The sequence below is a fragment of the Pleurodeles waltl genome, chromosome 6, assembly GCF_031143425.1.
Source record: "Pleurodeles waltl isolate 20211129_DDA chromosome 6, aPleWal1.hap1.20221129, whole genome shotgun sequence".
NCBI lineage: Eukaryota > Metazoa > Chordata > Amphibia > Caudata > Salamandridae > Pleurodeles > Pleurodeles waltl.
This window is the reverse complement of record NC_090445.1, coordinates 1,328,452,327-1,328,479,307: the sequence shown is the minus strand read 5'-3', so window position 1 is coordinate 1,328,479,307 and position 26,981 is coordinate 1,328,452,327. Positions and strand designations below refer to the sequence as shown.

Genomic DNA, 26,981 nt, shown 5'->3' with positions numbered 1-26,981 from the left:
AAGTTATCCGCTTGGAATGCCTTCAACTAAAAAATGATTGATCTAAAAATTGTAACACTGCATCTGTGTCAATCTTTTCTACAACTTTAAGTATAGGCCACCTAGAAAATAGGTAAAAAAGTACCAAAATATATTTATGTTCAATACTTATGGGTCCCATTATGTCAATGGCAACACTTTCCCATGGAGACTTGGGATTGGAAACCACACCTAATGGAGGTTTCATTGTGATTAATGATTTATCAGCTGATTTGCAAACTTAACACTCATGCACAAATTCTTCCATGTCCAAACTATGCCACCAAAACAATGCTTTGTCTGTTTTGACTTCACTATTCCAAAGGGTCCTTCATGACAATCTCAAGATTGACTTTCTCATACTTTTTAGAGGAATTACTCTTTTACCTCTCCAGACATTTTCTACTCCTATTCTTAGTTCTAATATGACCTCCCAATACGGTCTTAATGAATGTTCTAATTTAATTTTCTTCAGCCGGGAATTTCTTACATAATCTTTGATTTAGTCAAATCTTTGCCATTGTTAAATTCTGCTACCCATTCATCTTTCTTATTACACATGTTCCCATAATCTTGAACATATGCTACTAGGTCTTTGTTCCATATGTAGTCCTCATAAACCTCCAATTGTTTAGGCATTCTGGATTAAAAAAAAAATATCATCCATGAAACTGTTTTTTTCCGGGAACAAACTCAATTTCATACAAATAGTCTTGCAATTTGATTGATAACCGGGCAACCCTCACAGAAGTATTGATAGTTCCCTCAGTGGTGAAAACTCTAATTTAAGGTTTATGGTCACAACGTAAAGTAAAGCGCTTTCCCAATTCAAAAGCTCTGAAGTGATTAGCTGCCCATGCACAAGCTAGGGTTTCTTTCTCTGATACAGAATATTTCTCTTCGATGGGTGATAACGATCTAGATGCATATGCTATAATTCTTTCTGTTCCATTGTCCTCGATTAGGGATAAGGCTGCACCTAATCCTTTGCTGCTTGCACCTGTTATCACACTGTGAGCACTAGGAACAAAGCTTTTAAGTGATGCTACATTAACTATACATTCCTAGACACTGCAAAAATCAGCATCACAATCAGATGCCCAATCAAATGTACTTCTATTTTTTAATAGCTGTCTCATATTGTAAATTCTGGTGGCAAAATTGGGAATGTACTTGAAACAAAATTCTGCAAACCCTAAGAATGACTTCACATCTTCTTTACTATCTGGAGTTGGTCCATTTTAATGGCATGTACCAGTGTAGGTTTTGGTTTGATACCGTTTCAGTCTATACTAAGACCTAAGTATGTAACACTATTGTTTGCAAATGAACACTTAAAATATTCAATAGTCAATCCATTAGTTTTAAGTATTTTCATAACTTCTATTAATGACTTTGATTCTATTTTTTTCCAAAGAAGAAAATATCATCCTTAACCACTTCTGTGCCTTGGACGAGATGATCTCGTCCAAGGCTACAGTTCCCCTGTGCCTTGGACGAGATCATCTCGTCCATGGCACAGGGGAACTTGGGGGCGCGCTAGCGCGCCCCCCGTGCACCCCCCTCCCCCCCCCCCCCCCCAAGTCGGGGATGGAAGGGGAAGACCTTCCCCTTCCACCCCCGACCCCCCTCACCCCCCCTGTGACGTCAGCGCGCGAGCGCGCGCTGATTTGTCACAGAGCTTCCAGCGCGATTGAAAGAGAAATGCAAAAGAATTTCTCTTTCAATCACTGGGAAGGCCCGGAGGGGCTTCAAAGGGAAGGAAAAGTATTTCCTTCCCTTTAAAGTCTCTCCAAGGGTTTCAAAAGCCGGATTGCTTGCAATCCGGCTTTTGAAACCCCACTAGACACCAGGTTTTTTTTATTTTTTTTATTGTTATTGACAAAAGGGAGCGACGCCTTGGGCAAGGGTCGCTCCCAGGGGGGGCTTATTTTCGGGAAGGCCTTTTCTGCCCCCCCCCGGGGGCAGAAACCTCTAGGCACCAGGGACCATTTGTTTGTTTTTTTGTTTTTTTATGTTTCATTTTTTTTTTTTTTTGGTGGGGAGCGACCCCTTAGGCAAGGGTCGCTCCCTTTGGGGGAAAATTATATTTTGGCCATTTCTGCCCCCCTTGGGGGCAGATTGGCCTATTTTGATGAGGCCAATCTGCCCCCAAGGGGGGTAGAAACCACTAGACACCAGGGAGTTTTTTCTTTGCATGAATTTCACGCAAAGGGAGCGACCCCTTAGGCAAGGGTCGCTCCCTGGGGGGGAGGGCAATATATTTTAGGCCATTTCTGCCCCCCCTCTTTTTTTGTGTTTTTTTTTTTTGTTGTTTCTTTTTTTTAGAGATGGGGAGCGACCCATCAGGCAAGGGTCGCTCCCCTGGGGGGGAAATTGTATTTAGACAATTTCTGCCCCTCTGGGGGCAGATTGGCTGATTTTAGGTCAATCTGCCCCCAAGGGGGCAGAAACCACCAGGCACCTGGGATTTGTTTTTTGGCGCCAATGTCACTCAGGGGGAGCGACCCCGTAGGCAAGGGTCGCTCCCGGGGGTGGGGGGGTTTGGGGGGGGGGGGGGGGGGGGAATTTATTTTAGGCCATTTCTGCCCCCCCGGGGGCCAGATCGGCCTATTATTAGGCCGAACTGCACCCAGGGGGGGGCAGAACCCTCTAGGCGCCAGGGCAATTTTCTTTTTTTCTTTTTTTATTTTTTTAGAGATGGGGAACGACCCATCAGGCAAGGGTCGCTCCCCTGGGGGGGGGGGGGGGCAAATTGTATTTAGACCATTTCTGCCCCCCTGGGGGCAGATTGGCCGATTTTAGGTCAATCTGCCCCCAAGGGGGCAGAAACCACTAGGCACCGGAGATTTGTTTTTTGGCGCCAATGTCACGCAGGGGGAGCGACCCCGTAGGCAAGGGTCGATCCAGGGGGGGGGGGGGGGGGGGGCTGGTGGGGGGGCAAATTTATCTTAGGCCATTTCTGCCCCCCTGGGGGCAGATCGGCCTATTATTAGGCCGAACTGCCCCCAGGGGGGGGTGCAGAACCCTCTAGGCGCCAGGGCAATTTTTTTTTTTTGTGTGTTTTTTTTTTTTTGGTTCTTTTTTTTTTTTAGAGATGGGGAGCGACCCATCAGGCAAGGGTCGCTCCCCTGGGGGGCAAATTGTATTTAGGCCATTTCTGCCCCCCTTGGGGGCAGATTGGCCGATTTTAGGTCAATCTGCCCCCAAGGGGGCAGAAACCACTAGGCACCTGGGATTTGTTTTTTGGCGCCAATGTCACGCAGGGGGAGCGACCCCGTAGGCAAGGGTCGCTCCCGGGGGGGTGGGGGCTGGGGGGCAAATTTATTTTAGGCCATTTCTGCCCCCCCTGGGGGCAGATCGGCCTATTATTAGGCCGAACTGCCCCCAGGGGGGGGCAGAACCCTCAGGGCAAATTTTTTTGTTGTGTTTTTTTTTTTGTTTGTTTGTTTTTTTCGAGATGGGGAGCGACCCATCAGGCAAGGGTCGCTCCCCTGGGGGGCAAATTGTATTTAGGCCATTTCTGCCCCCCTTGGGGCAGATTGGCCGATTTTAGGTCAATCTGCCCCCAAGGGGGCAGAAACCACTAGGCACCGGGGATTTGTTTTTTGGCACCAATGTCACGCAGGGGGAGCGACCCCGTAGGCAAGGGTCGCTCCCGGGGGGGTGGGGGCTGGGGGGGGGAATTTATTTTAGGCCATTTATGCCCCCCGGGGGCAGATCGGCCTATTATTAGGCCGAACTGCCCCCAGGAGGGGGCAGAACCCTCAGGGCACCAGGGCAAATTTTTTTGTTGTGTTTTTTTTTTGTTTGTTTGTTTTTTTCGAGATGGGGAGCAACCCATCAGGCAAGGGTCGCTCCCCTGGGGGGCAAATTGTATTTAGGCCATTTCTGCCCCCCTTGGGGGCAGATTGGCCGATTTTAGGTCAATCTGCCCCCAAGGGGGCAGAAACCACTAGGCACCTGGGATTTGTTTTTTGGCGCCAATGTCACGCAGGGGGAGCGACCCCGTAGGCAAGGGTCGCTCCCGGGGGGGTGGGGGCTGGGGGGCAAATTTATTTTAGGCCGCCTATTATTAGGCCGAACTGCCCCCAGGGGGGGGGCAGAACCCTCAGGGCAAATTTTTTTGTTGTGTTTTTTTTTTTGTTTGTTTGTTTTTTTCGAGATGGGGAGCGACCCATCAGGCAAGGGTCGCTCCCCTGGGGGGCAAATTGTATTTAGGCCATTTCTGCCCCCCTTGGGGGCAGATTGGCCGATTTTAGGTCAATCTGCCCCCTAAGGGGGCAGAAACCACTAGGCACCTGGGATTTGTTTTTTGGCGCCAATGTCACGCAGGGGGAGCGACCCCGTAGGCAAGGGTCGCTCCCGGGGGGGGTGGGGGCTGGGGGGCAAATTTATTTTAGGCCGCCTAATATTAGGCCGAACTGCCCCCAGGGGGGGGCAGAACCCTCAGGGCACCAGGGTAAATTTTTTTGTTGTGTTTTTTTTTTTTGTTTGTTTGTTTTTTTCGAGATGGGGAGCGACCCATCAGGCAAGGTTCGCTCCCCTGGGGGGCAAATTGTATTTAGGCCATTTCTGCCCCCCTTGGGGGCAGATTGGCCGATTTTAGGTCAATCTGCCCCCAAGGGGGCAGAAACCACTAGGCACCTGGGATTTGTTTTTTGGCGCCAATGTCACGCAGGGGGAGCGACCCCGTAGGCAAGGGTCGCTCCCGGGGGAGGAGGGCTGGGGGGGCAAATTTATTTTAGGCCTTTTCTGCTCCCCCGGGGGGCAGATCGGCCTATTATTAGGCCGAACTGTCCCCAGGGGGGGCGGAACCCTCTAGGCACCAGGGCAATTTTTTTTTGTTGTGTTTTTTTTTTGTTTGTTTGTTTTTTTCGAGATGGGGAGCGACCCATCAGGCAAGGGTCGCTCCCCTGGGGGGCAAATTGTATTTAGGCCATTTCTGCCCCCCTTGGGGGCAGATTGGCCGATTTTAGGTCAATCTGCCCCCTAAGGGGGCAGAAACCTCTAGGCACCTGGGATTTGTTTTTTGGCGCCAATGTCACGCAGGGGGAGCGACCCCGTGGGCAGGGGTCGCTCCGGGGGGGGGGGGGGGTGTGGGCTGGGGGGACAAATTTATTTTAGGCCATTTCTGCCCCCCTTGGGGGCAGATTGACCGATTTTAGTCAATCTGCCCCCAAGGGGGCAGAAACCACTAGGCACCTGGGATTTGTTTTTTGGCGCCAATGTCACGCAGGGGGAGCGACCCCGTAGGCAAGGGTCGCTCCCGGGGGGGGGGGGGGGGGGGGGGGGGGGCTGGGGGGGGCAAGTTTATTTTAGGGCATTTCTGCCCCCCCCCCCCTCCTGGGGCCGGCTGAGCTAGAGGCCAAACTCCACAGGTAGGGGACTTTGCAAAAAACACCTCTGTTTTCTGTGAAAAAATATGTTCTGTCCATGTTGTGTTTTGGGCCATTTCCTTTCGTGGGCGCTAGGCCTACCCACAGAAGTGAGGTACCATTTTTATCGGGAGATGTGGGGGAACGCTGGGTGGAAGGAAATTTGTGGCTCCTCTCAGATTCCAGAACTTTCTGCCACAGAAATGTGAGGAACATGTGTTTTTTTAGCCAAATTTTGAGGTTTGCAAAGGATTCTGGGTAACAGAACCTGGTCCGAGCCCCGCAAGTCACCCCATCTTGGATTCCCCTAGGTCTCTAGTTTTCAGAAATGCACAGGTTTGGTAGGTTTCCCTAGGTGCCGGCTGAGCTAGAGGCCAAAATCTACAGGTAGGCACTTCGCAAAAAACACCTCTGTTTTCTTCCAAAATTTTGGATGTGTCCACGTTGCGCTTTGGGGTGTTTCCTGTCGCGGGCGCTAGGCCTACCCACACAAGTGAGGTATCATTTTTATCGGGAGACTTGGGGGAACGCTGGGTGGAAGGAAATTTGTGGCTCCTCTCAGATTCCAGAACTTTCTGCCACAGAAATGTGAGGAACATGTGTTTTTTTAGCCAAATTTTGAGGTTTGCAAAGGATTCTGGGTAACAGAACCTGGTCCGAGCCCGCAAGTCACCCCTCCTTGGATTCCCCTAGGTCTCTAGTTTTCAGAAATGCACAGGTTTGGTAGGTTTCCCTAGGTGCCGGCTGAGCTAGAGGCCAAAATCTGCAGGTAGGCACTTCGCAAAAAACACCACTGTTTTCTTTCAAAAAAATGGGATGTGTCCACGTTGCGTTTTGGGGCGTTTCCTGTCTCGGGCGCTAGGCCTACCCACACAAGTGAGTATCATTTTTATCGGGAGACTTGGTGGGGAACGTAGATTAGCAAAACAAGTGTTATTGCCCTTGTCTTCCTCTACATTTTTTCCTTCCAAATATAGGAGAGTGTGTAAAAAAGACATCTATTTGAGAAATGCCCTGTAATTCACATGCTAGTTTGGTCACCCCGGAATTCAGATATGTGCAAATAACCACTGCTCCTCAACACCTTATCTTGTGCCCTTTTGGAAATACAAAGGTTTTCTTGATAGCAATTTTTTACTCTTTATATTTCAGCAAATGAATTGCTGTATACCCGTATAGAATGAAAACGCACGTCAGGGTGCAGCTCATTTATTGGCTCTGGGTTCCTTGGGTTCTTGATGAACCTACAAGCCCTATATATCCCCGCAACCAGAGGAGTCCAGCAGACGTAACAGTATATGCTTTCGATAATCTGACATTGCAGGGAAAAGTTACAGAGTAAAACGTAGAGAAACATTTATGTTTTTTTCACCTCAATGTCAATGATTTTTCTTTTTCAGTTGTTATTTTCTGTAGGAAACCCTTGTAGGATCTACACAAATGTCCCCTTGCTGAATTCAGAATTTTGTCTACTTTTCAGAAATGTTTAGGTTTCTGGGATCCAGCATTGGTTTCATGCCCATTTCTGTCACTGACTGGAAGGAGGCTGAAAGCACAAAAAATTTCAAAAATGGGGTATGTCCAGTAGAATGCCAAAATTGTGTTGAAAAAATGGTTTTCTGATTCAAGTCTGCCTGTTCCTGAAAGCTGGGAAGCTGCTGAGTTTAGCACCGCAAACCCTTTGTTGATGCCATTTTCAGGGGAAAAACCACAAGCCTTCTTCTGCAGCCACTTTTTCCAATTTTTTTGAAAAAAACGAAATTTTCCCTGTATTTGGCCAATTTCTTGGCCTCCTTCAGGGGAACCCACAAAGTCTGGGTACCTCTAGAATCCCTAGGATGTTGGAAAAAAAGGACGCAAATTTGGCTTGGTTAGCTTATGTGGACAAAAAGTTATGCGGGCCTAAGCGCGAACTGCCCCAAATAGGCAAAAAAAAGGCCTGGCACAGGAGGGGGAAAAGGCCTGGCAGCGAAGGGGTTAAAGAATTTTGTGTGTGTCCATTTTGCCCCATAAATGGTGCAATTAACCATTGAAATACAGCTGCCGCCAAACCAAATGGCATTCTCTCCTATTGATAACAACCTTGGGGCATGATAAATGCTGTGTACTATTTGCTATTTCTGTAAGAGGAATTTGATGATATGCTGCCATTAGGTTAATTAAGGAAAACCACTTGGCTCCTTTTAATAGGGAAAGCATTTAATGTATTTCAGGTAATTGAAATTGAACTACAATTATGTTGTTAAGATGTTTTAAATCAACACAAACTTAGTTTTCCATCACTACGTTTCCTACTACTAGAGGAGAGACCCATTAAGATGACTCTATAGGTTCAATTATATTAGTGTTAGTTAATTTCTCTTACTCTTGTGTAACCTCGTCCCTTAAGGCTATAGGAATATTCCTAACCTTATGGATTTTTGGTAGGACCGTCCTTACGGTTTTCTATTATGTCCAAAACCTTCGGCTTGCCTATGTTTTTCTGAAATACCAACAGCAATCTTTCAAGTAGGCTATTGCCTGTTTTAGTACTTTCATCCATGATCAACACTCCCTGCAATAGCTTTGTTCATTTGGTTAAACGTTTTAAGTCCTTGAAGACCTAAAGAATGTAGAAGATTGTGCTTTTTATGTTCTGCAGACATTTTACCATCAGAGTCTACAGTCTCTATGTAATTTAAAAAACAATACTCTTTCTATACTGACCATTTTAAAGATGGTTTTAAACCTGCTGGCCAGAACACTTGTGGAGGGTTCAAAGTAAAGTTTTGTTAACTCATTTTAAATATAAAGATATAGATATATATTTTCATTAGATAACTTTTTTTAAACTGCAAGTCGTCATATAATATTAAGTACTTTAACTGTGATGGGTGTTCAATTCAATGTGGTGTGCGAATCACCGAATGTTTAATATTTTCGGAATTCACACAGGTGTGCAAATCACTGATGTAAAGTGATAATGTCCACTTCAATAGGGTGTGATAATCACCTAATAGTTAATATTTTTGGGGTTCAGATAGGTGTGCAAATCACCAATGAAAATTGCTTTGCTCCCTCAAAGAGTAGAGTGTGATGTTTGGTTGTCTTTTGTGATATCTAGAAACTAAGAATTAAACAATGGTTCTAGTATTCACATGGTGTGTGACTCACCAATAGGATATCCGATTCTATCCGCAAGAAGCCTGTCTTTTAAAGATGCTGCTACACAATTCACATACACTCCGGATGGTTCACGAAATAACGTAGTACATCTGATGCCTGTTGCGCATGATGTCGTTGGATTACGCATACTGCACGAGGCAGAATAAACATTCAGCACGAGTTCTGCGCATGAAGCATTTCTATTTCATTTAATGTTCCATAAAGTTCTTCTTGAAGATACAGAAGAAATTTCCACTCGCCAGTCATTAGTCACTAACTCACTGCTTGGGTGTAGGTTTATATCAGTTGTGTCTGTCGTACAAGGACCAGAAAAAAAAGACATTGTATTGAAGGTCTGCGCATGCTCAAATATCTGCTTGCCTAAGACAGCCAGCCAAACAGACATGCCCAGTTAAGTGCACTCCACTAGCTACTCCCCGCTCTCATGGCCCAGCCCTGCCAATTCCTACAGGCTGGCTCTGCCAGCAGCTGAAAAATAAAATAGTAAAATATAATTTTATTTTACATCTGATGGCTCTGAGCCAGCGGGGTGACACTCTTAACGCCAACGCGGAGGAGCCGTGGCTGCAGAGAGCTACTGCACATGTAGACTGCAACAAGAATGTGAAAGAGAAAGCCAGTGGGAACATATAGAAGGTGAAACCTATGGCAGTGCATGCATGCAATCTCCAATCTTTAATGTTTTTAGCCTTGCATCAGAATAGGGAGGAGTTCTTGTATACCCTAACCCTATAGTGAGCCAATGAGATGTTCTTTACACGATAGATCATGATGTCTTAATCTTATTGTCGAGCACCTGAAAGACATCACATATTTGGTGAATTTACATTTTCTTCATTTGTTACAATGGTTTATCCCGTATTTCAATAGATACTTGAAATGCTCCATGTTCTTTATCATGCTGTTATAAAACATTCACACGATTACCAGCAGTGTATTCACAGGACCATATTTTTAGATGGATTTTTTATATTTTGGTCCTGCTAGTTGAAACAATGTTCCTTTCAAAACAATTCCTTGCATTTTGAATTCTAAAACTTATGACCAAAAACTGCAGAAAGATACTTTAAAGCTCCAAGCCAGGTAATTGCAGATTCATTTCCTCAAACTTCTAAGAACTTCAGATTTACTGGGAAAATGGAGGTCTTTCAACTTCAGTGAAAAAACAATACACACCGGACACTGCAAAATCCGTTGGCCCTACATACAAGCTTGTCTAGAGACTGAATTCAACAAAGGTAGCAGGATATTTGTAACGATTCAAACATTTATTCCTAACTGGGAATCAAAGTACACTGACCTGTAATAATGAGATTCCCAGGAAGACTCCAGCCACAATGTAGATGTTTCTTGGTAACCATCCCTCGAGAACAGGAATACATCCTTTCTCATAAATTGGGGTATTTCTCGTATTACTCGAAATGCCCTTAGGAAAGAAATTACCAAATGCATTAACAGCCTGTCACAGTACATTTTGTTCAGTTGCCACTAAAATAAAACAAGCTTGTGGGTCGTTTTAGCAGTAGAAATCAGTGTACTTTCCCCAGGTCCCCTGTAACGTCTGCATATAGCCGAAATGAGAGTCCCTGTATCACAACACCTCAGACTTTGTCAATGTCATGGTATAGAACTACACTTGCAGCTGCTTTCTAACTCCGATAAAAGTCTCAGCAATGACAATGGGAAACGCCATGCTCTGGCCAATAACAGAAACAGAACTGCTCTACAAAGAAAAAAAGATGCACCGAAAGACCAGTGCCTCTGAAAGTCAGGCTGGCCTTCTTGCAGCTTGCAAGGCCTATCAGAGGCATGAGCAGAACGAACACCCTGCATGTCTCCCCAAAGGCCTGCTGACTTCTGGTGTTAAAGTAATCATCAAGAGGTGCAACATCATTTTAGGCATTGCAACTACTCTTGAGGGGTCATGTGCAGCGTGGCATATTACTATTTAGAAAGGGGAGGCAGGCTCAAACTACTAAAACCCTGTAAATGCCTCCCCTAGAGGTACTATCAACAGGCCAATTGGAATTGCAGCCTCAGTCACTTACCTATAATGTACCATGTACAGCAAACCAAACCTTAAATCTGCACCCGCAGAGGTCATGAGGTGGAAATCTCGTTCCCCATAAGAACACAACATATCAATCACCCCTATAAACAAGCATTCAACCATTGTACTTTCTATGGCCAGATCTGGCGGCCTGTAACATAAGGCCAGAACCATTACTTTTGGACCTCACTCTAGAGCTTAAGCACTTAAGTTCTATTTTCAAGTTTACCTACTCATACATCACAAACATACAGGATATACTCACAGGAAGTCTAGCATCATATCCGCACTGCGTGTTCACGACCGATTGCTGAAAAACAAAATTCACACAAGTGGGTTGTTTTAATTAAGCTCATTTCCCAAGCAACAGAGAGGACTTTCAAGGAGGCATCGAACAAACTCTATACTGGGAGTAATTTTAAAGACGGTTTATGTTATTTTGAAAGAATATCAACAAGCAGCAAAGCAGACATTCAACATTAACCACAATTTAAAGGATACACGTTGTAACAGTGCACGAGAAGATCGCAATGCATGGGAGGCAGGGTGGGGGAGAGAAAGGCTGACAGCATTACTTTACTTTAACATAATTAGAACTATGGGTGCAGCCAGTCTTATACGAGTGTTTCCAGTTTTCGACTTAAAGCCACTGCATGAACAATACAGACATTCCATTTGATTAACTTACTAGCGGATTCGGTCTTCTGTAATTGATGCCAAAAATCAGAATCCAGATTTAACCAGTTTCCAGAGCCAAACATGTCACTGCCCTTCAACTGATAACTGTTTTTAAAATATTGCGGTGTTAAGAGATTTTATTTCAAGCGTCAAAAGATCTGTGTCTGGGCCAGAGGTTATTTCACAATCACGTTTACTGACAGAGCCCAGCCTGGCCATCAGAGTACTGAAGTAAATAGTATTTGACTCAATACTTAACATATCGGTAAATCGAAACCTGGCTTGGCATTACTGCATTATTGTAGACCTTCAACACAATACATGTGCCCAATAAGTATGTAACGCTGTGAATGTGATACATGTGAGACAACAACACATCTGTGAAGAGAAACTGTGCAATGTTATTGCTTTAGTTCAGTAGGCACCACCATGTACATAGCAATGCTATGTAGTCAGGCTACTGCCAGTGCATCAGCATTGTTGACAGCCTACAGGCTATCAATCCTACGGCAGTGCCCCCAACAAACACCTGACAATGTTAACCTAGAAGCATTAAACACACTCTGGCGAATGTGACATTTATGAATGAGTTACAGACTCTAGGACCTGAAGGAACTGTCGGACTGCTGTGTAAGAGTGACAATGCTGTGACCTAGCAAGACTGGTGCTGTGGATGTGGCAATGATTTAGGTAAGGAATATAAACAGTCCTACAGTCGTGTTAGAATGTTAACGTGATATTTCAGTTTCAGTTCCGAGCTGATCATCACAGCCTTCTATAAAGAAGACGATGTTACTCGGGGGCTAACATCCATACACTGCGGTACATTGTACGAGGCCACATTACTGTGAATTGCCATTAATGCAGAAGAGCATCCTTAAAAGCACTTAGCGGTTTGTCGCACAGTAATTGTTAGGAGGCATTAATCACTAGCCTTTGCTGGCAGAATACACATTTTTACTGATTTCCCTTTTACACCAGGAAGAAAAATAACTATATTGATCAATTAACATTTAGATGTATACAAAATATGTTTTCAGTAGCTATGTCTTGTGGAAGGGATAGCATTGTTGCCACGTGTACTAAAGAAGACAATATATTCATTCGAAAACATCGTAATTTTACATGGATAGATGAACCTTTGATAGATTCTTGAAGCAGAATCAAGCTTTTTATCATTCATTCTGAAAGGGTTCAATTATCTGCGGGAATATATGTGGCATCATACTTCAAAAGAAGTAAATATGATAGGGTATGGAACTACAAAATGTTAAGGTAACAACTACTAAGAGGCTGCAAAGTGGTATCAGTCATAAAACAGATGGAATTAAATGAAAAAGTTAAAAATGCCCTTTGCCTATGAACGATGATCAGTGTCGCTCCGCCTTCAAATCATGCATGCCAGGATTCACTAAGGACCATAGTCCACCATACAGTATTATTAAACATTTGCAGCAAAGATGCACCTGTCTGCTTGATTCAATTATGTCATCTGCCACAAAGTTTCACATGCACTGTGCAACTTCATGCAGAGCACATTCGCTCTGTCCAATGACTCAAGTTGGTTCAGAAGCAGGCTATGCATAGATTTCGTCTTTTTTTAATGCAAAGTCAGCAATCGATTAGGCTGACAATCTACATGATAAAACTTCATAAGAGTTGCTGTTTTTCAGAGGAATAACGTGAACTTCAGGGGGGTGATTGTGCTGCACAGTGTTAGCAGTGTGAAAGCGAACCCACGTGCTTTCTTAGTCTATAGTTGATTAGAAACCCAAAGATGGCTGCCTTTTTAGCTGCACGGGTTATCATGCTGAATGACAACTTTTCAGAAAAAGTGTCCCTTAAAAAACTATACCCTCCCATATTTGGACATTTTCCTATAGACTTTGTACTCGTGTAGTAGCCAAATGCCTATTCAGATTTTAATCACATTTGGCAAGTTACGCATTATGGTGTGGAGAAGATCCTTTTGGGCACAACAGCTAAGTATTTTTTCAGTTAGAAGGCATTTTAATTTATTGATACCTGCTGTCACGGTAATTTCACAAACGTTCGTGGAAGTGAAAGGCAGCAAGATTGTTTTTATTTACACTTTAGATATCTTCTGCTTTTCACTCTAAGATATAGGTAAGTATTAGGTTTGATATTTATTCTCCTACATATTACCACTTTAATAAAGTGGTAGTAGTAAAGGGAAAAATATGTATATATTTCTGTATGTTAAAAAAATAAAGAGTACAGTAATTATTCGAAATACACTGTACTTACACTATATTTTGCAATATAGTGCACTTCATTATATATACAATTTTTAACATGTTTGAATCTTCACGTAAAGTTTAAAATGTGCCTCAGTAATACCTAAAAATCACTGCACTACTTGTTTATTTATTCATTTTGGTTTGTTTTTTTTAAACGTGTAGTATGCCCTAAGCTACTGGAAAAATATATAAAAACCTATAAATGCATTTCTCTATTATCACTTGTATAAAGTGAAAATAGGTAGTGAACAAATATAAAACCTAATAGTTACCTATAAAAAAGGTCCTAATCAAGAACGCACAGGAAATGTGTTGAAAACTACTATTCCACTGTACTGTACAGTACTACAGTCTACACCACTCCAATGTAAGCTACTGAAGTCTACACTATTCCACTGTGCAACACTCCACTTTATGCTATTCCATTATATAGCACTCAACTCTACGTCACTCCACTTTACTCCGCAAATGTTATTCTACTCTACTCCACTCCTTTGTATGGCACCCCACCCTCCAGCGCTCCATTATATATACTACATTCTATGCTATTACGATTTACAAAACTCCACTCTATTCTAAGACCCTCCAACCTTAAACCACTCCACTCTACGACACTACTCTCTACATTATTCCACTCTATGACACACTATTCTATGTCTCTCCACTATATGCAATTCCAGTCCATACCATTATGCTGTACCTCACTTCACTTTACCTAATTCCACTGTACGATATTCAATTATACGCATCTCTACCATCCACCACTACACTCTACCCTATTCCAATGTACGCTAGTCCACTGTATGTCACTACTCTACCGCACTATGACACTCACAGAACAGATTCCACTCTATGCTGCTCCATTGTACCTCATTCCAATCTACTGTCTATGCCACTCCACTGCCTGCTATTCCACTGCATGTAACTACCCTGTACTCCACTCTATGCCAATCCACTGTACGGTCTTCCACTGCACAAAAGTACACTCTACACCACTACAAGTTACGCTATTCCACTGTACACCACACCAACATACTGAAAAACATTCTGTGCCCCTCCACTATGGTATTGCACAGTACGCCACTACATTTTACACTACTCCACTGTACGCTATTCCAATCTGCACCACTACACTGTACACCACTAAACTGTACATTACTCCGCTGTATATCACTCTACACCAGTCCACTCTATGCCATTTCACTGCATGGCACTCCAGTTTATGGCACTCCACTATATGCCACTTCACCCAATGCTATTCCACTGAATGCCAATCCAATTTATGACAATCCACTGTATGCTGTTTCAATGTATGGAACTCCACAGTGTGCCACTTCAGTTTACGATACTCCATGCTATTCAACTCTACTACACTCCAGGCTATTTCACTTTATTGCACTCCACTGTACGCTACTGCACTGCAGAGCCACTCCAGGTTACAACACTCCAGTGTATGCCACTCCACTAAACGCTATTCTAGTGTACACCACTACAGCACCCAGCATTCTACTCTACATTACTTAACTATATACATTACTCCATTGTACAAAAACTCCAGGCAATGTCACTTCATTATCCCCACTACAGTCAATATTTCACTCTATACCACTTCAACTCTACACTACTCCACTGTATGCCACTGCAGTCTATGCCACTCCTGCTGCACTACTACATTGTACATCACTATCCTCTAACCCCTCACTACTCTACACTACTGCACTCTACTCCACTTTTCAAAACTGCAGTCTACACCACTGCACTGTACAGCACTTCACCTAATGCTATTTCACTGTACACCACTCCACTCTGTACTCCACTGTACGACATTACACTGAACGCTATTTCACTCTACGCTACTCAACTGTATACCGCTCTACTCTATGGCATCCCATGCCACTTAACTCCACACTATTAGACAGTACGTAACTACACTCTATCCCACTCCACTGTAAGCCACTCCACAACATACCACTCTACATCATTCCATCCAATGCCAATGCACTATACACTACTCCACTCTTTGTAACTCAACTCCATGTCATTCCTTTGTGTGCCCCTTCACTCTACCCCTTCACTGTATGCAACTTTACTATACTCCATTCCAAACTTTTCCACTTTATGCAACTCCAGTTTATGCCACTACACTATATGCCACTCTACTGTACCCAATTCCACATCACCAGTTACAACTTACATTTACAATCAACAAACCACCTTCAACTTACTGTCCGTGTACTGGTTATATCTTTGCATTTTATTTAACTTATAGGATGTGAAATTATAGCAGCCATAATAAATCACATGACATCTACAATGACAATTTCTCAGAACACAGTGCATGTCAGGGTGGGGAGTTATAGTTAATACGGTATGGCAACTGATGCGACAAGACTGAACCCGGATGTGCACTACGTACAGTAAATTGAAGGTGGTGCATAAATTACAAATGTAAGTTATAACTGGTGATGCACAAATTAGGAATAGAAGTTATAACTTTAGAATTGAGGAGCTCTCCCTCTCCTTTAAAAAGGAAAAACAAAAAATAGCGACCCCAGGGAATGGGGTCTCCAAAGTCCTAAGGCGTGGGGAGGTGGGCCAGGCACCTACTCCCTGGGTGGGTAGAGGGGGGTCTCGGGAATGGGGTTCATGAGGCCTGAAATGGCTTGGATAGGGAGGCTGTGCAATGGGTTGGACGAAGGGTCTGGACACAGGCCAGGCTCTACAGCCAACTCCACAGCATACATGGCTCAAGGCCATGCATGCCATAGGTTTGGTTGTCTTTGAGATGTTGGCCGCAGGGCCTAGCCATGAAAAAGACCCCTTGGCCAACACCACGCCGTGCATAACAAGTCTGTGCGCGGTGGAGAGTTGGCTTTACATATGGCAATAAAATACTACTTTACATGAAAAAAAACCTAGAAATTCACTGAAAAAAAAGCAAAGATTAAAGTGTCATTATAGTTAGGTGAAAATGTCAGTTAAAAGTGCCCTAAGATAAATATCTCATGCCCAGATTTCTAATCAATAATTTTATTGCAAATGTTGCAGTGATATCATCAATGATGTCACAGAAGATGTCATAAGGTGTAATTATCAGTGCATGGTCAATTTCTGTGGTTTGTTCATTTAAAACGATATGTTTTAACTGACATTTTCACCTCACAAAAACACCAATTTAACCTTTGTTTTTTCAGTGAAAAATATATAGTTGTATACTATATACAGTGCTGTACAGTATGTATTTGAACACTATTTCAAACAAAAACTCGCCACTTCCTGCTTCTTCTTCCTCCTTCATTTCCCAGGAGTACTCTTTTTTTACTCTACACCTCACCCAGTCAGTTTTTCCATTGTACATCCTTTCCCTCCCATTCGTCCCCACACTCCTCACCTCTTACTTTCTCTTATCCCTCCTCTGCAAATTATCCTGCCTGTCTAACCTTCACACCATCCTCCTATAATAGCTTCTTCCCATTTATCTTCGTCTTGCCTTCAGAAGACTGGCACTCTTTTTTAGTTCACTATTGTGTCATTGGTTTTCTGTAAGGAAATTAGCCATCTCTTTAAGGTGTACTGTGTACTGTGTACTGCACACTGGCACCTTCATTGATGAGGCTGCAAAGTATAAAATTAAAACTAAATAAAAAATAATACATGGCAAGCATCGGTGCCACAAAGGTATAAAAACTTCATCAGCAGTCAAGACAGGGAAGAAGATGACGGCTGGACAATGCTCACCAATAGGTTTGAATGTGAATAAGCCACATGAAGTATCAATAAGCACGAAATAAAAAAAAGACATGGAATGGTTGCAATGCATTGTGGAAGATTGTTTTCAGATGAAACTAATACTTAAACATCAAATGTAGAATCATTTATCCTAATACTGCAAATTAATGCTAGATGATAAAAACATTCTGGTAAACAATAAAGCATATGGGTGGTTTATAGAGCTTGCAGAAGAAAATATCGTGAAATTGTCAGCATAACATGCACACTTCATCTGTAAGATCCTAAGGAGACTTAGAAGCAGCACATCCACCTGTAGATCATCGACAGCAGCTAAACTCAAATGATAAAACCACAACCCACAATGAACAATCACATGCTTTCACATAGCGTTTGATGCTGCTACTTTGTTACGTCGAAGCCTAACAGACAGCACAGCTGTCTGGTTGTAAAACACTTATTGTGGACATTCTGAAAGCTTCCCTGGGATAGCATTATGCCCATTGCTTACCACTGGCTTAGTGTTTTGTAATTACAGTTGCTTGTTTTCAATGTGCTGCCTTTGTTTGCTTTAGGTTATCCCGTATGTATTTGTCCCACAAGAGGAGCAAAGCCTATATACTATATTCTTCCACAACTGCTCACTTTCTGTAAACAGGCCTTTACATTTCATTTTTATCTTGTCACATTTGCTTTGCATTCAAAGACATGGGTCAATCAAATCTCAAGCTCTGTCTTCCGGGGGAGTTTGGTGTTTACTTTTCTTTTTCTGTTTTTAAAGTGAGAGGATTTATGTGACAACCTTCCTGAGTACTGGAGGTATGAAAAGAAAGTTTGTTTCTAGCACAAAACAAAATTTACGTCTGTACATTAAATGTGCAAATATTTCAGAATCTGGAAGGCAGAAATTAAGCACTTTTACTGTAATTCTGAAGTGTGACTGAAACAAACATTTGAATACGATCAAAATAAATCAATACACCAGGTGATGTCATTTTTACACATTACAGTTAGTGTGCTGTATATTTCAGTAAATATGTATGTCTGTGCAAATGTAATGGTTATTTCAATTGAAAATGTGATGTCTCTAATGTCCGTGCACTACCACAGCATACATACTCCACTCTAGGCCACTCTCTCCTCCGTTTGTCGACCCTCCCCTTCATTCGCCAACCCTCCCCTCCATTCGCCGACCAGACACTCCAATCCACGACCCTCCAATCTATAACATAACCCAGACCTCTACGCCACTAACTTTTAGCCATGCTAAACAGCAGCCACGCTGATGTATCACATGGCTAAAATGTATTGACAAAGACTAAATCTCTCACATTGGCAAGACTTATTCGCTTTGCGAATGCTTGTTTTTTATTGTTCTGTACATAACATCATTATTTATTCTCGGACAGCATTTTTCAAGATCTGAACGGCACTTGTAAGTGACTCGATTTTTTATTTCATTACACATCAATGGGATTGGAAAAAAAGGTTAACCTAGCAAACTGCACTTGACCAACTGTTAGAACTATCAATATGTTTTCACAATGATGTAAGTATCTGATCAAGTAATATGCACATAATATGCACATGAACAGAGCAGAGAGAGTACAAAGGACCTCTATTTTTGGTTTCCAAAATTGGCCAAATCCTAGCGCTGACGTTTTTGTTTAGTTTTAGGGCAGGATATCCTTCTTCAGCGAAAGACAGGAAATACTAGCTTTAACAGTCAAGGTCACACTACAGAATTAACTCACAGCTGGGTCTGGTGTACAGCACGAGAAAGGTACGCCACATCTCTCCCGGCTATTGTTGTCAAGGGTGCAGTTAAAGTATTCATTCAAATTCCAGTCATCCGGACCTTGGGCACCACAGCACATATTCTGTAAAAACAAATATACAACATTATCAGTTATTACAGACTAATTTTCATTTAATAACGTTTTTTTATACATGTTGATAACACCGGAGCGCCAGAGTGCTTTGCAGTATGAACAATTCAGTGCTCTGAGATTTTGCAAATGCTAATTAAGTCTGTTCCTAGAGTAAACGCTAAAAGGAGGTTGCTCCCTTGGTGGGGCATGTTGCCGAATATTCATGGCCACTATCTCCTTCTGGAGAGATGAAGGTAAACGAGATTCAAGGTCTTTTGGCAGAAACGTTGGTATTCTTTCTGAAATATCTTCAGCTTGCCGACTAGTCAGATTTTGGCACTGGGTCTAGGACCTCAGAGGCAGGTTGTGAAAATCTAAAGAATGCTTTAATGTCCAACCATTTTTTGTAAGTTCTAACTGATTAGCCAGTAACGTTAGCTTTGCTGTAATAAGGTAATTTGTGCAGGTCTTCTCGTGGGCAAAGCCTAGTCATAGCACAGCTACTCTATGATCAGTGGTGCATTAGCATTTGGTGGGGAAGAGGAGTAAGCAGGGCCAGTCAGCTGTTTCTAAAGCTAGGTCTACATGCTAAGACAATTGGATCTATCGAGACATTGTGATTCTAGGATTGGGACACATTGAAGGAAGTAGACCAGTATTGAATGGGCCTCATGTTTGTTTTACCACTGGGTGATTTCCATTTTGGTCCCAACACCGTGTCTCTCTGAGGGGTTAACCTTTACACCTAAATATAAAGTTAGGTACTGTACAGATATTTGTTGATAGAAATTATGTGATAAATTAGAATCTAAAAATCCATGTACATGATAAGGAAGACTCTGAACTGACGAGAGCTCTAAAGCAGTACCAAGTAATCAAGGATGGTCATGTCTCTGAACAAGTCCACAAAGATTAGTAGAATCAATTGCCTTATGACAAGAAGGCATAAATGAGGGTACCCAAACTGTAGTGTAGCATAACAGCATAAGGGATACTCCAAAAGAAAGAACGTATGTTGTCTGGTAAGTGACCCTATAAGATTTTAGATGGAGGGGGACTGTTTCTCCACATAGAGGGTGAAGATAGGAATGGAGCAAAGCAATACAGACTGCGATGGCTAAGCAATGAGTAAAGAAAGAAGAGCATCTGCACCGACCAAAGACTTACGGGGAGGTGGGTGTGGGCATGTAAATCTACTGCACTACATGCCATGAACAGATGCTTGTAAGGTAGGTAACATTTTCAGGTTGTGACATGTGTAGCTGTAGATAAGCATGCTGTGCACAGACTGTAAAGCTGTTGTCACCAAAGCAGTGGCTAGGCAGAGGACATTGCAGAGGACTAAAAGGGCGCACAGGGTACCTGGGCCAAAGCTAGCTTGTTACTGAGTTCCTAAGACATCAACACAGAAACCAGTGCGCCATTCTTGCCTGAGAGAGATTGCAGCCTTCATCTGGCATGGAAAAAGAGTTGTTTCTTACAGAAAGATTTTGTTTAGTTAATGTAATACATGAGGGGACTTTTGATGTCTAGTGAGTGAAGAGTCCTACCCACCAATTAATCAAGAAGTGGGAAAACACTAGGAGTTCTATAGTTTGGAGTGAAAGAAGAGACCACCTTGGGGAGAAATTTGTAGTTATTCGTAAGGACTGCCCTATCTGCATGAAATTGGAAGAAACGTTTTGGTACGGTCAGGGCCTGAAGTTCACAAACACGCCTTTAGGGAGATGATGGACGCTAGGAAGACTACCTTCCAGGAAAGAAAGTGCAAAGGGCATGAGTGAAGTGGTTCGAAAGGAGGGCCCATAAGTCTAGTGAGATCTATATTGCGATCCCACATAGGGGCAGATGTCATTGCGGATGGAATTACTCTTTTCAGTCCCTCCATGAGCGCCTTAATGATTGGGGCTCTAATGGTGAGGTGTAATTTTTGTTCTTAAGGCGGCAACAATGGTGGCCAAGTGAACAATAATGGAGGTATAAGCAAGTCCTGGCTTTTGCTAGTGAAGCAGATAAACAACATCTTGGACTGATGCAATGAAATGGCTGATGTGCCTGCACAGCAGGCTCTTATTGTAGGCCTGCATGCTTTCTTGAGGGTGAGCATACAGTCTGGAAATAAATTAAGGTATCCAAATTCTAAGGTCTCAGGAGCCAAACTGCACAATGTAACTGCTTGGGGTTCTGGCGTTACAGCTGCCCTGGCTCTGCCTGAGAGGGTGTGGCCAGTTGGGCAGCTTCTCGTAAGGTGCCAGGGAGAGGTCTCAGACAGTGATAAACCAGTGCTACCTGGCCCAAATGGGTACCGCTAGGATGAGCATGAGGGATGTTTGCTGAAGCCTCCAAACCACGAGCGGAAGAAGTGGGAAAGGTAAAAAAAAGCGTAGGCAAATAACCCTGACCAATTCTTCTATAGTGAATTGCCTAAGGATTATGGCTGTAAATACCTTGAAGCAAAGCTTGGACATTTTCCATTTTTGTCCGTGGCAAAGAGGTCTTCGTCGGGGAATACCCACTGATGGAAGTACAAGAGGAGGACTTGTGGGTGGAGTCCACAGTCATGTACTTGTTTCGTGCATCCTTCTGAACAGGTCTGCAGGGTTGTTGTCCACTCCCAGTAGATATTCAACTAGCTGATGGACTTTGTGATGGTCTGCCTGCCGCCAATTACAAGAGTCAATGCAGACAATTGTGCTGAGTGAGTGACTTCCTGCTTCTGTAGGTAGTATATGGCAGTAATGTTGTCTGTGCCAATAAGAAACACCATGTCCAGAATGAGGAGCAACTTAAGTGGTAGATGGACAGCCAGCAGTTTCCGGTAGTTGATGTGGAGACCCTCTTGATGGGGTGTCCATGTGCCTTTCACAGTCAAGTTTTTCCCACCCGGTGAGTGAAGCATACATTGTTATGGTCACCTGCAGGACTGGGTCAAGTAAGGGCCTGCCTTGCAACAGATCGGTGCTGCTCCTCCACTGCAGAGAGTGATGAGTGCGGTCCCAGATCAACACTAGAGCCTCCCAGTGACCCTCCATTTGTGATCACTGTGCTGATAAATACTTCTACAACAGGCATATGAGTATTTTCGCACAGGAACTATGGCGATGATAATGCCCATCATGCCAAGGAGGCGCATGAATGTCCTTGCTATTAGTTGGCGGACTGGCTGGAAAAGTGGGTGCAACATTTGGACTGCTTAGACATATGCTCTGGGCTGGGATAGGGTTTACCGGTGACTGAATTGAGAACTGTTCCAAAAATAGGGCTGGATCTGGAAGGGATGAAGGTAGGACTTGCCTATTTTGATGGGAAACTGAGACCTTGTAACAGGTTGATCATAAACGGAGTGTGTTCCAGGTACTGCTGTTGGGCTGCACTCTGGATCAGCAAGTCGTCCAAGTAAGGGAAGAAGTGGGTGCCAGTTCTCCAGAGATGACCAGGGACTGTGGCAAGATACTTCATTAACTTCCCGAGGGAGGTGGTTACTTCCAAAGGCAGCACTTTGAGCTGGCAATGCTGACCACGTACCCCAAACATGAGATACCTGTAATGTGCAGGGGGGATAGGGACAGGTAGTAGGTGTCCTGCAGGTAGACTGCTTGCTGCAATCAGAGCACTTCCAAGAAGTTGCCTCACTGCAGTAGAGGGATTGCATCCTGGAGAATCACCATGTGGAAGTGCTCTGACAAGATGGATTAGTTGAGAGGCTTGAGGTTTAGTATGGGTCTGAGGCAACTATCCTTTTCAGGGATAAGGATGTACAAAGAGTATGTTCCCTTGCTCAGTAGTGGAGCCGTACTGGTTCTTAGGTCCCTTTGTGAACGAGTGCCTTGACCTCCTGATAAAGGCGATGGTGTTCCTGGGAGAGTGTGTGTGCTTTCAGGTGGGGATGATTGGTGGAGATGGGATGAGCTCTAAGCAGACTCCCTGCTTGATAATGGAAAGAACCCACTGATCGAAGTTGATCCCCTGCCAGCAGGTTAAAAAACACTGCAGCCTTCCCCTGACAGGTTTGGGGGGTGGAGTTGAGGGACAAGAAGAGGGAGTCACTGCTTAGTGGTGGTGGCTGACTTAGTCATAGAACCTTTACCTCTGCCTCTGGAATTACTGCCTTTGTCACCTCCAGAGGAGTAGCCCCGTGAAGTTGTCTGTTGGTGTTGCTGCCCTGGTAGGAGGTAAATGCCTTGAGGGAGGTGGTTTTAGAGCCCCCCCAATAGTTGTACCTTCAAAAGGACCCTCATGGAGAAGGCAATTGGATGGCTCATTGCCTTCAAATCGTCTGTGTTCCCTTTGATTTTTTCCCAGCATTTGATCAACCTGCGGTCCAAAGAGGTGCTCTCCGTTGAAAGGCAGGTTTATGAGAAGCAATTGTGCCTCTAGTTTGAAACCAGAAACACGCAGACAGGAATGTCATCGAATCAGGACACTAGATTTAGTGCCATGCACTACGGTATCAGCTGTATCCAGGGCACAGCTGAGACTTCATGTACTCATCTGGGAGGATGCTGGAGAACCTCTTCCATCCCTAATCTCAGTGAGCACAATTATAATATGAAAGTAGCCTGATGGAGTACGCAATTCCCCACTGGTTTGCCTATTGAGTAGTGACACATTTGCCCGCTACATCCCTCTTTCTCCTCTCTTTATTTGGGGGAGGAACATACCAGGGCCCTGTGCATTGTACGGCTTTCACGCCCAATGTACCATCAGAGAGTCTTGTACGGTGGGTCGGAGAGTATTGCCATGTATGTTTTTTGTTTACTTTAATCAACCTTTGGAGTTACTACCATAGCTTTCACGAGGTTCCAGGCACTGCTCTCAGCATGACTTTAGGTATTGGGAGTTATTACACCAAACTCTGGTTAGAGGAGAGTGTCTCCATAAGAAAGCTCTCGCCTTCCTGATCCTAATGAAAGCCCTACCTTGTGTAAGGTTGAGGTCCTGCTTATAATCTTGTGATACCAGGTGGTGGCTTTGCCAGTAGATTTCTGGGTCTGTGTCTACAGGTGGGTCAATGCTGTAATAGTCCCATGGGTTGTCTCCCATCCCATGGTCGAACGGTGCCCTGTATGGATCGTTGGGGTGCACAGGCCTCCCTCACTCATAAGAGGAGCGTGGTGATCTCTCTTGTGAGTGTATCTGAGGAAGGAGTTGTGGAGACAGAAGAGGATGTTGTAGAGGTGATAAAGAAGAGAGATGAAGGAGGAAGAGGAGGTGGTGTGGGGAGTCAAGGTAGTGCTGGAGTAATGCTTCTGTCACAATGTTTCCTCAACTCAAGTGGAGAAAAGGGTTCATGAACAAGCTCCTCTTCGAAAGTAAGTTTACATTTGCAAGACAGAAAGTCTTGCTCCTTCAGAGGTGGCGTGGTCAAAATTCTCCCTCTCTGAGTGTGCCGCTTTCTGGTGTCTTGCTTCTCCTGGAGTCAAAGAAGAATGGGCTGCTTATGGTCCTCCACCCCTGCCTACGATTGGGCTTTAGGCGCCAAACATTTCCTTTGCATGTTGTTAGCTGAATGGCTTTTTGGAACTGAAAGATTCTTGGGAGCCGAAGCAGTTTGTGTTGATGGCTGGGGCTGAAGCAGCTGTTTTGGTGCCAATAGTTGGCTCAGACTCTGCTTCAAGGCTTCGTTCAGTGCTGGCCGTGACCTTCAGGAAGCTGCAGAAAGGATGTCTGAGTGCGGACTTCGGGACTTGATGCCTGACCCTCTTGAATTAAGTGCTTGGCATCTTAGTGCTGGTGGAGGGTGTGTGGTACTCACAGTCGACGTCTTCTGTTGGGCAAGAGGCAGGCCTTCTCATTGGAGTCTGAGTTCCGCTCTGGGCTGAAGCAGAGGGCCTACTGGCTCAAAGTCTCTGACTTTGCCTCAATACCTTGGTCTGCTATAGTACGTCGAGATAGGCACCAATCTTGCCAGTACCAGAGCACCTTTTTGGATCGGAAAGCGAGGCAGGCAGCACAGGATGCCTTGTAGTGCTCCGGGAAAAGACACGAGTTACCGACCCAGTGGTGATCTGTCTAGAGTTATGGGAAAGGGGTTCTTTTCATTAATTAGGCTGGATTCTCTGTGGAAGATGCCGAGGGGTAGCTCTTGGAAAAGGGCAAGAGCTCCAAGAGGAAGCAATGGAACGAACTTGGATGTCGAATTCAACAGGTGTGATTAAGCAAAAGAAGACTGTTTATGCACACTGAGGTGGAGAAACTGAGAGGTACTGGAGCCCAAAGGCAGAGGGAGTCAAACCAAAGGTGACAGAATGTACACCCAAACATGATAACAGAAAGAAGCAATCTAACAATGGAGCAGACTGCCATGTAATACGCAGAATCACCATACCTCACGATTTGAAGACTTCTTTGAAGAAAAACAAGTTGCACATGTCCTAGACCAACACTAGGTAGCAGGAGTAAGCATAGCATTTCTATCTATGGCGACACATGCAATGAACCACAGGTTTTGTCAAATATTATGCTAGTTACAGAGAGAATAGGGTAGGGCACAATATTTGGAGCCACACAAGAAGATTTTGCTTTACTACCTAGTAAATTGTTATATATGAATGTTTGAGGTAGGGTCCCATCAGTCAGGAGATGCATGTGAAATCAATGCAACTGCATCAAATCATGATGAAAAATACAGTTATGAAGAAAAGAATGGGTTCCAATCATACACAAGAGTTTTTTGAGGAATGGGTGTAGACATTCGACTTTCACTTGAAGGCAGTACATTTTTATCCACTGCATGGGTGGTAGACCCTGGTGCATTCTGTATGTTCTATGATGTTTACAAGTTTGTAGCATTTGCCTGTGGAATTTGTGCAGGGTTTGAAGTCAAGGTGTACTGGGTTGCTTTTCTACTAAGGTAAAGTACATTGCAACAGTAATGTTTTATCCTGGACACCTGTCTCCTAGTATAGTTTTTGTAAGTCTTTCTCCAAAGTTTCATCAGAAACTTGGTACGTTTTTTTTTTACCCTTGTTCTCCTAATGTTGTGTGTTTAAGTAATATGTTTATAGCTGGAGAGGATTTTTGCTCTGGGTCTATTAACCTTGACACTTGCTGCTAAACTAGGGTCCAATTTCATTTGTTGGTGCATGGCTTCAAAATAAGCATGGTGCAAAATGTCTACAGATCAATAGGAGGTGTATGTGTGTATATATATATATATATATATATATATATATATATATATATATATATATATATATATATATATATATAAATAAAAAGAAAAAAGGTACACGTTTCATTGGAAATGTTGATGGTTTTCAGGAGCTTTTTGCAAAATGGGTAAAGCATTTTGAAGAGTGAGGAGCCCACCTGTTAAACTTCCATATGCAAAATGATGCATTTTCATGTGTGGTCCTCTCAGTCAGCGAACTGAGCTCTTCTGGAGGGGTATTTGTCCCTGCTTAGGAAATGATTTGGGGGCGGGGGTGACAGAGTTAAATACATTTGTTATGATTTGTGTGGGGGGGGGTGTATTTTTTATAGTTATTCAGAGATTGTTAATAGGTTGCCTATTTGAGACATAAGAAGTTTTAAATCAGCCTTTCTTTCATTTTAGAGGCAAAAGGTATGTCAAAGGAATGAGCTTGTTCATCCCTGGTACCTTAATGACTTATGTAAAAGGGTATTTTGCTGGATTTGAGAAGTTGCGTCTTGTTAGATGGGCACCATGATCTCCCAAATCTAGCATTTTTGTTCCTGTTGTTATAATTAGCCAAGACAATGTTTGAAACATCCATTATTACAATGATTTGTGACAAAGTGGGATGCTACTTATTCATTGGTTGCAAGATATAATATGCTTTTCAGGTTGGGGACTGAAGGGCTGCTC

At 43.6% G+C, this 26,981-nt stretch overlaps 1 protein-coding gene across 1 annotated transcript in view; it reads right to left on the bottom strand.

The window, feature by feature from the left end:
• Window positions 1-26,981, bottom strand: part of TSPAN14 (tetraspanin 14) — a 292,700-nt gene that overhangs the window by 18,638 nt on the left and 247,081 nt on the right. Inside the window, exons 6-8 of the mRNA XM_069240648.1 lie at window positions 19,034-19,159; window positions 10,877-10,921; window positions 9,862-9,987 (exon numbers count right to left, since the gene is read on the bottom strand). Coding sequence (XP_069096749.1) covers window positions 9,862-9,987; window positions 10,877-10,921; window positions 19,034-19,159 — 297 coding nt within the window. The remainder of the gene's footprint in view (window positions 1-9,861; window positions 9,988-10,876; window positions 10,922-19,033; window positions 19,160-26,981) is intronic.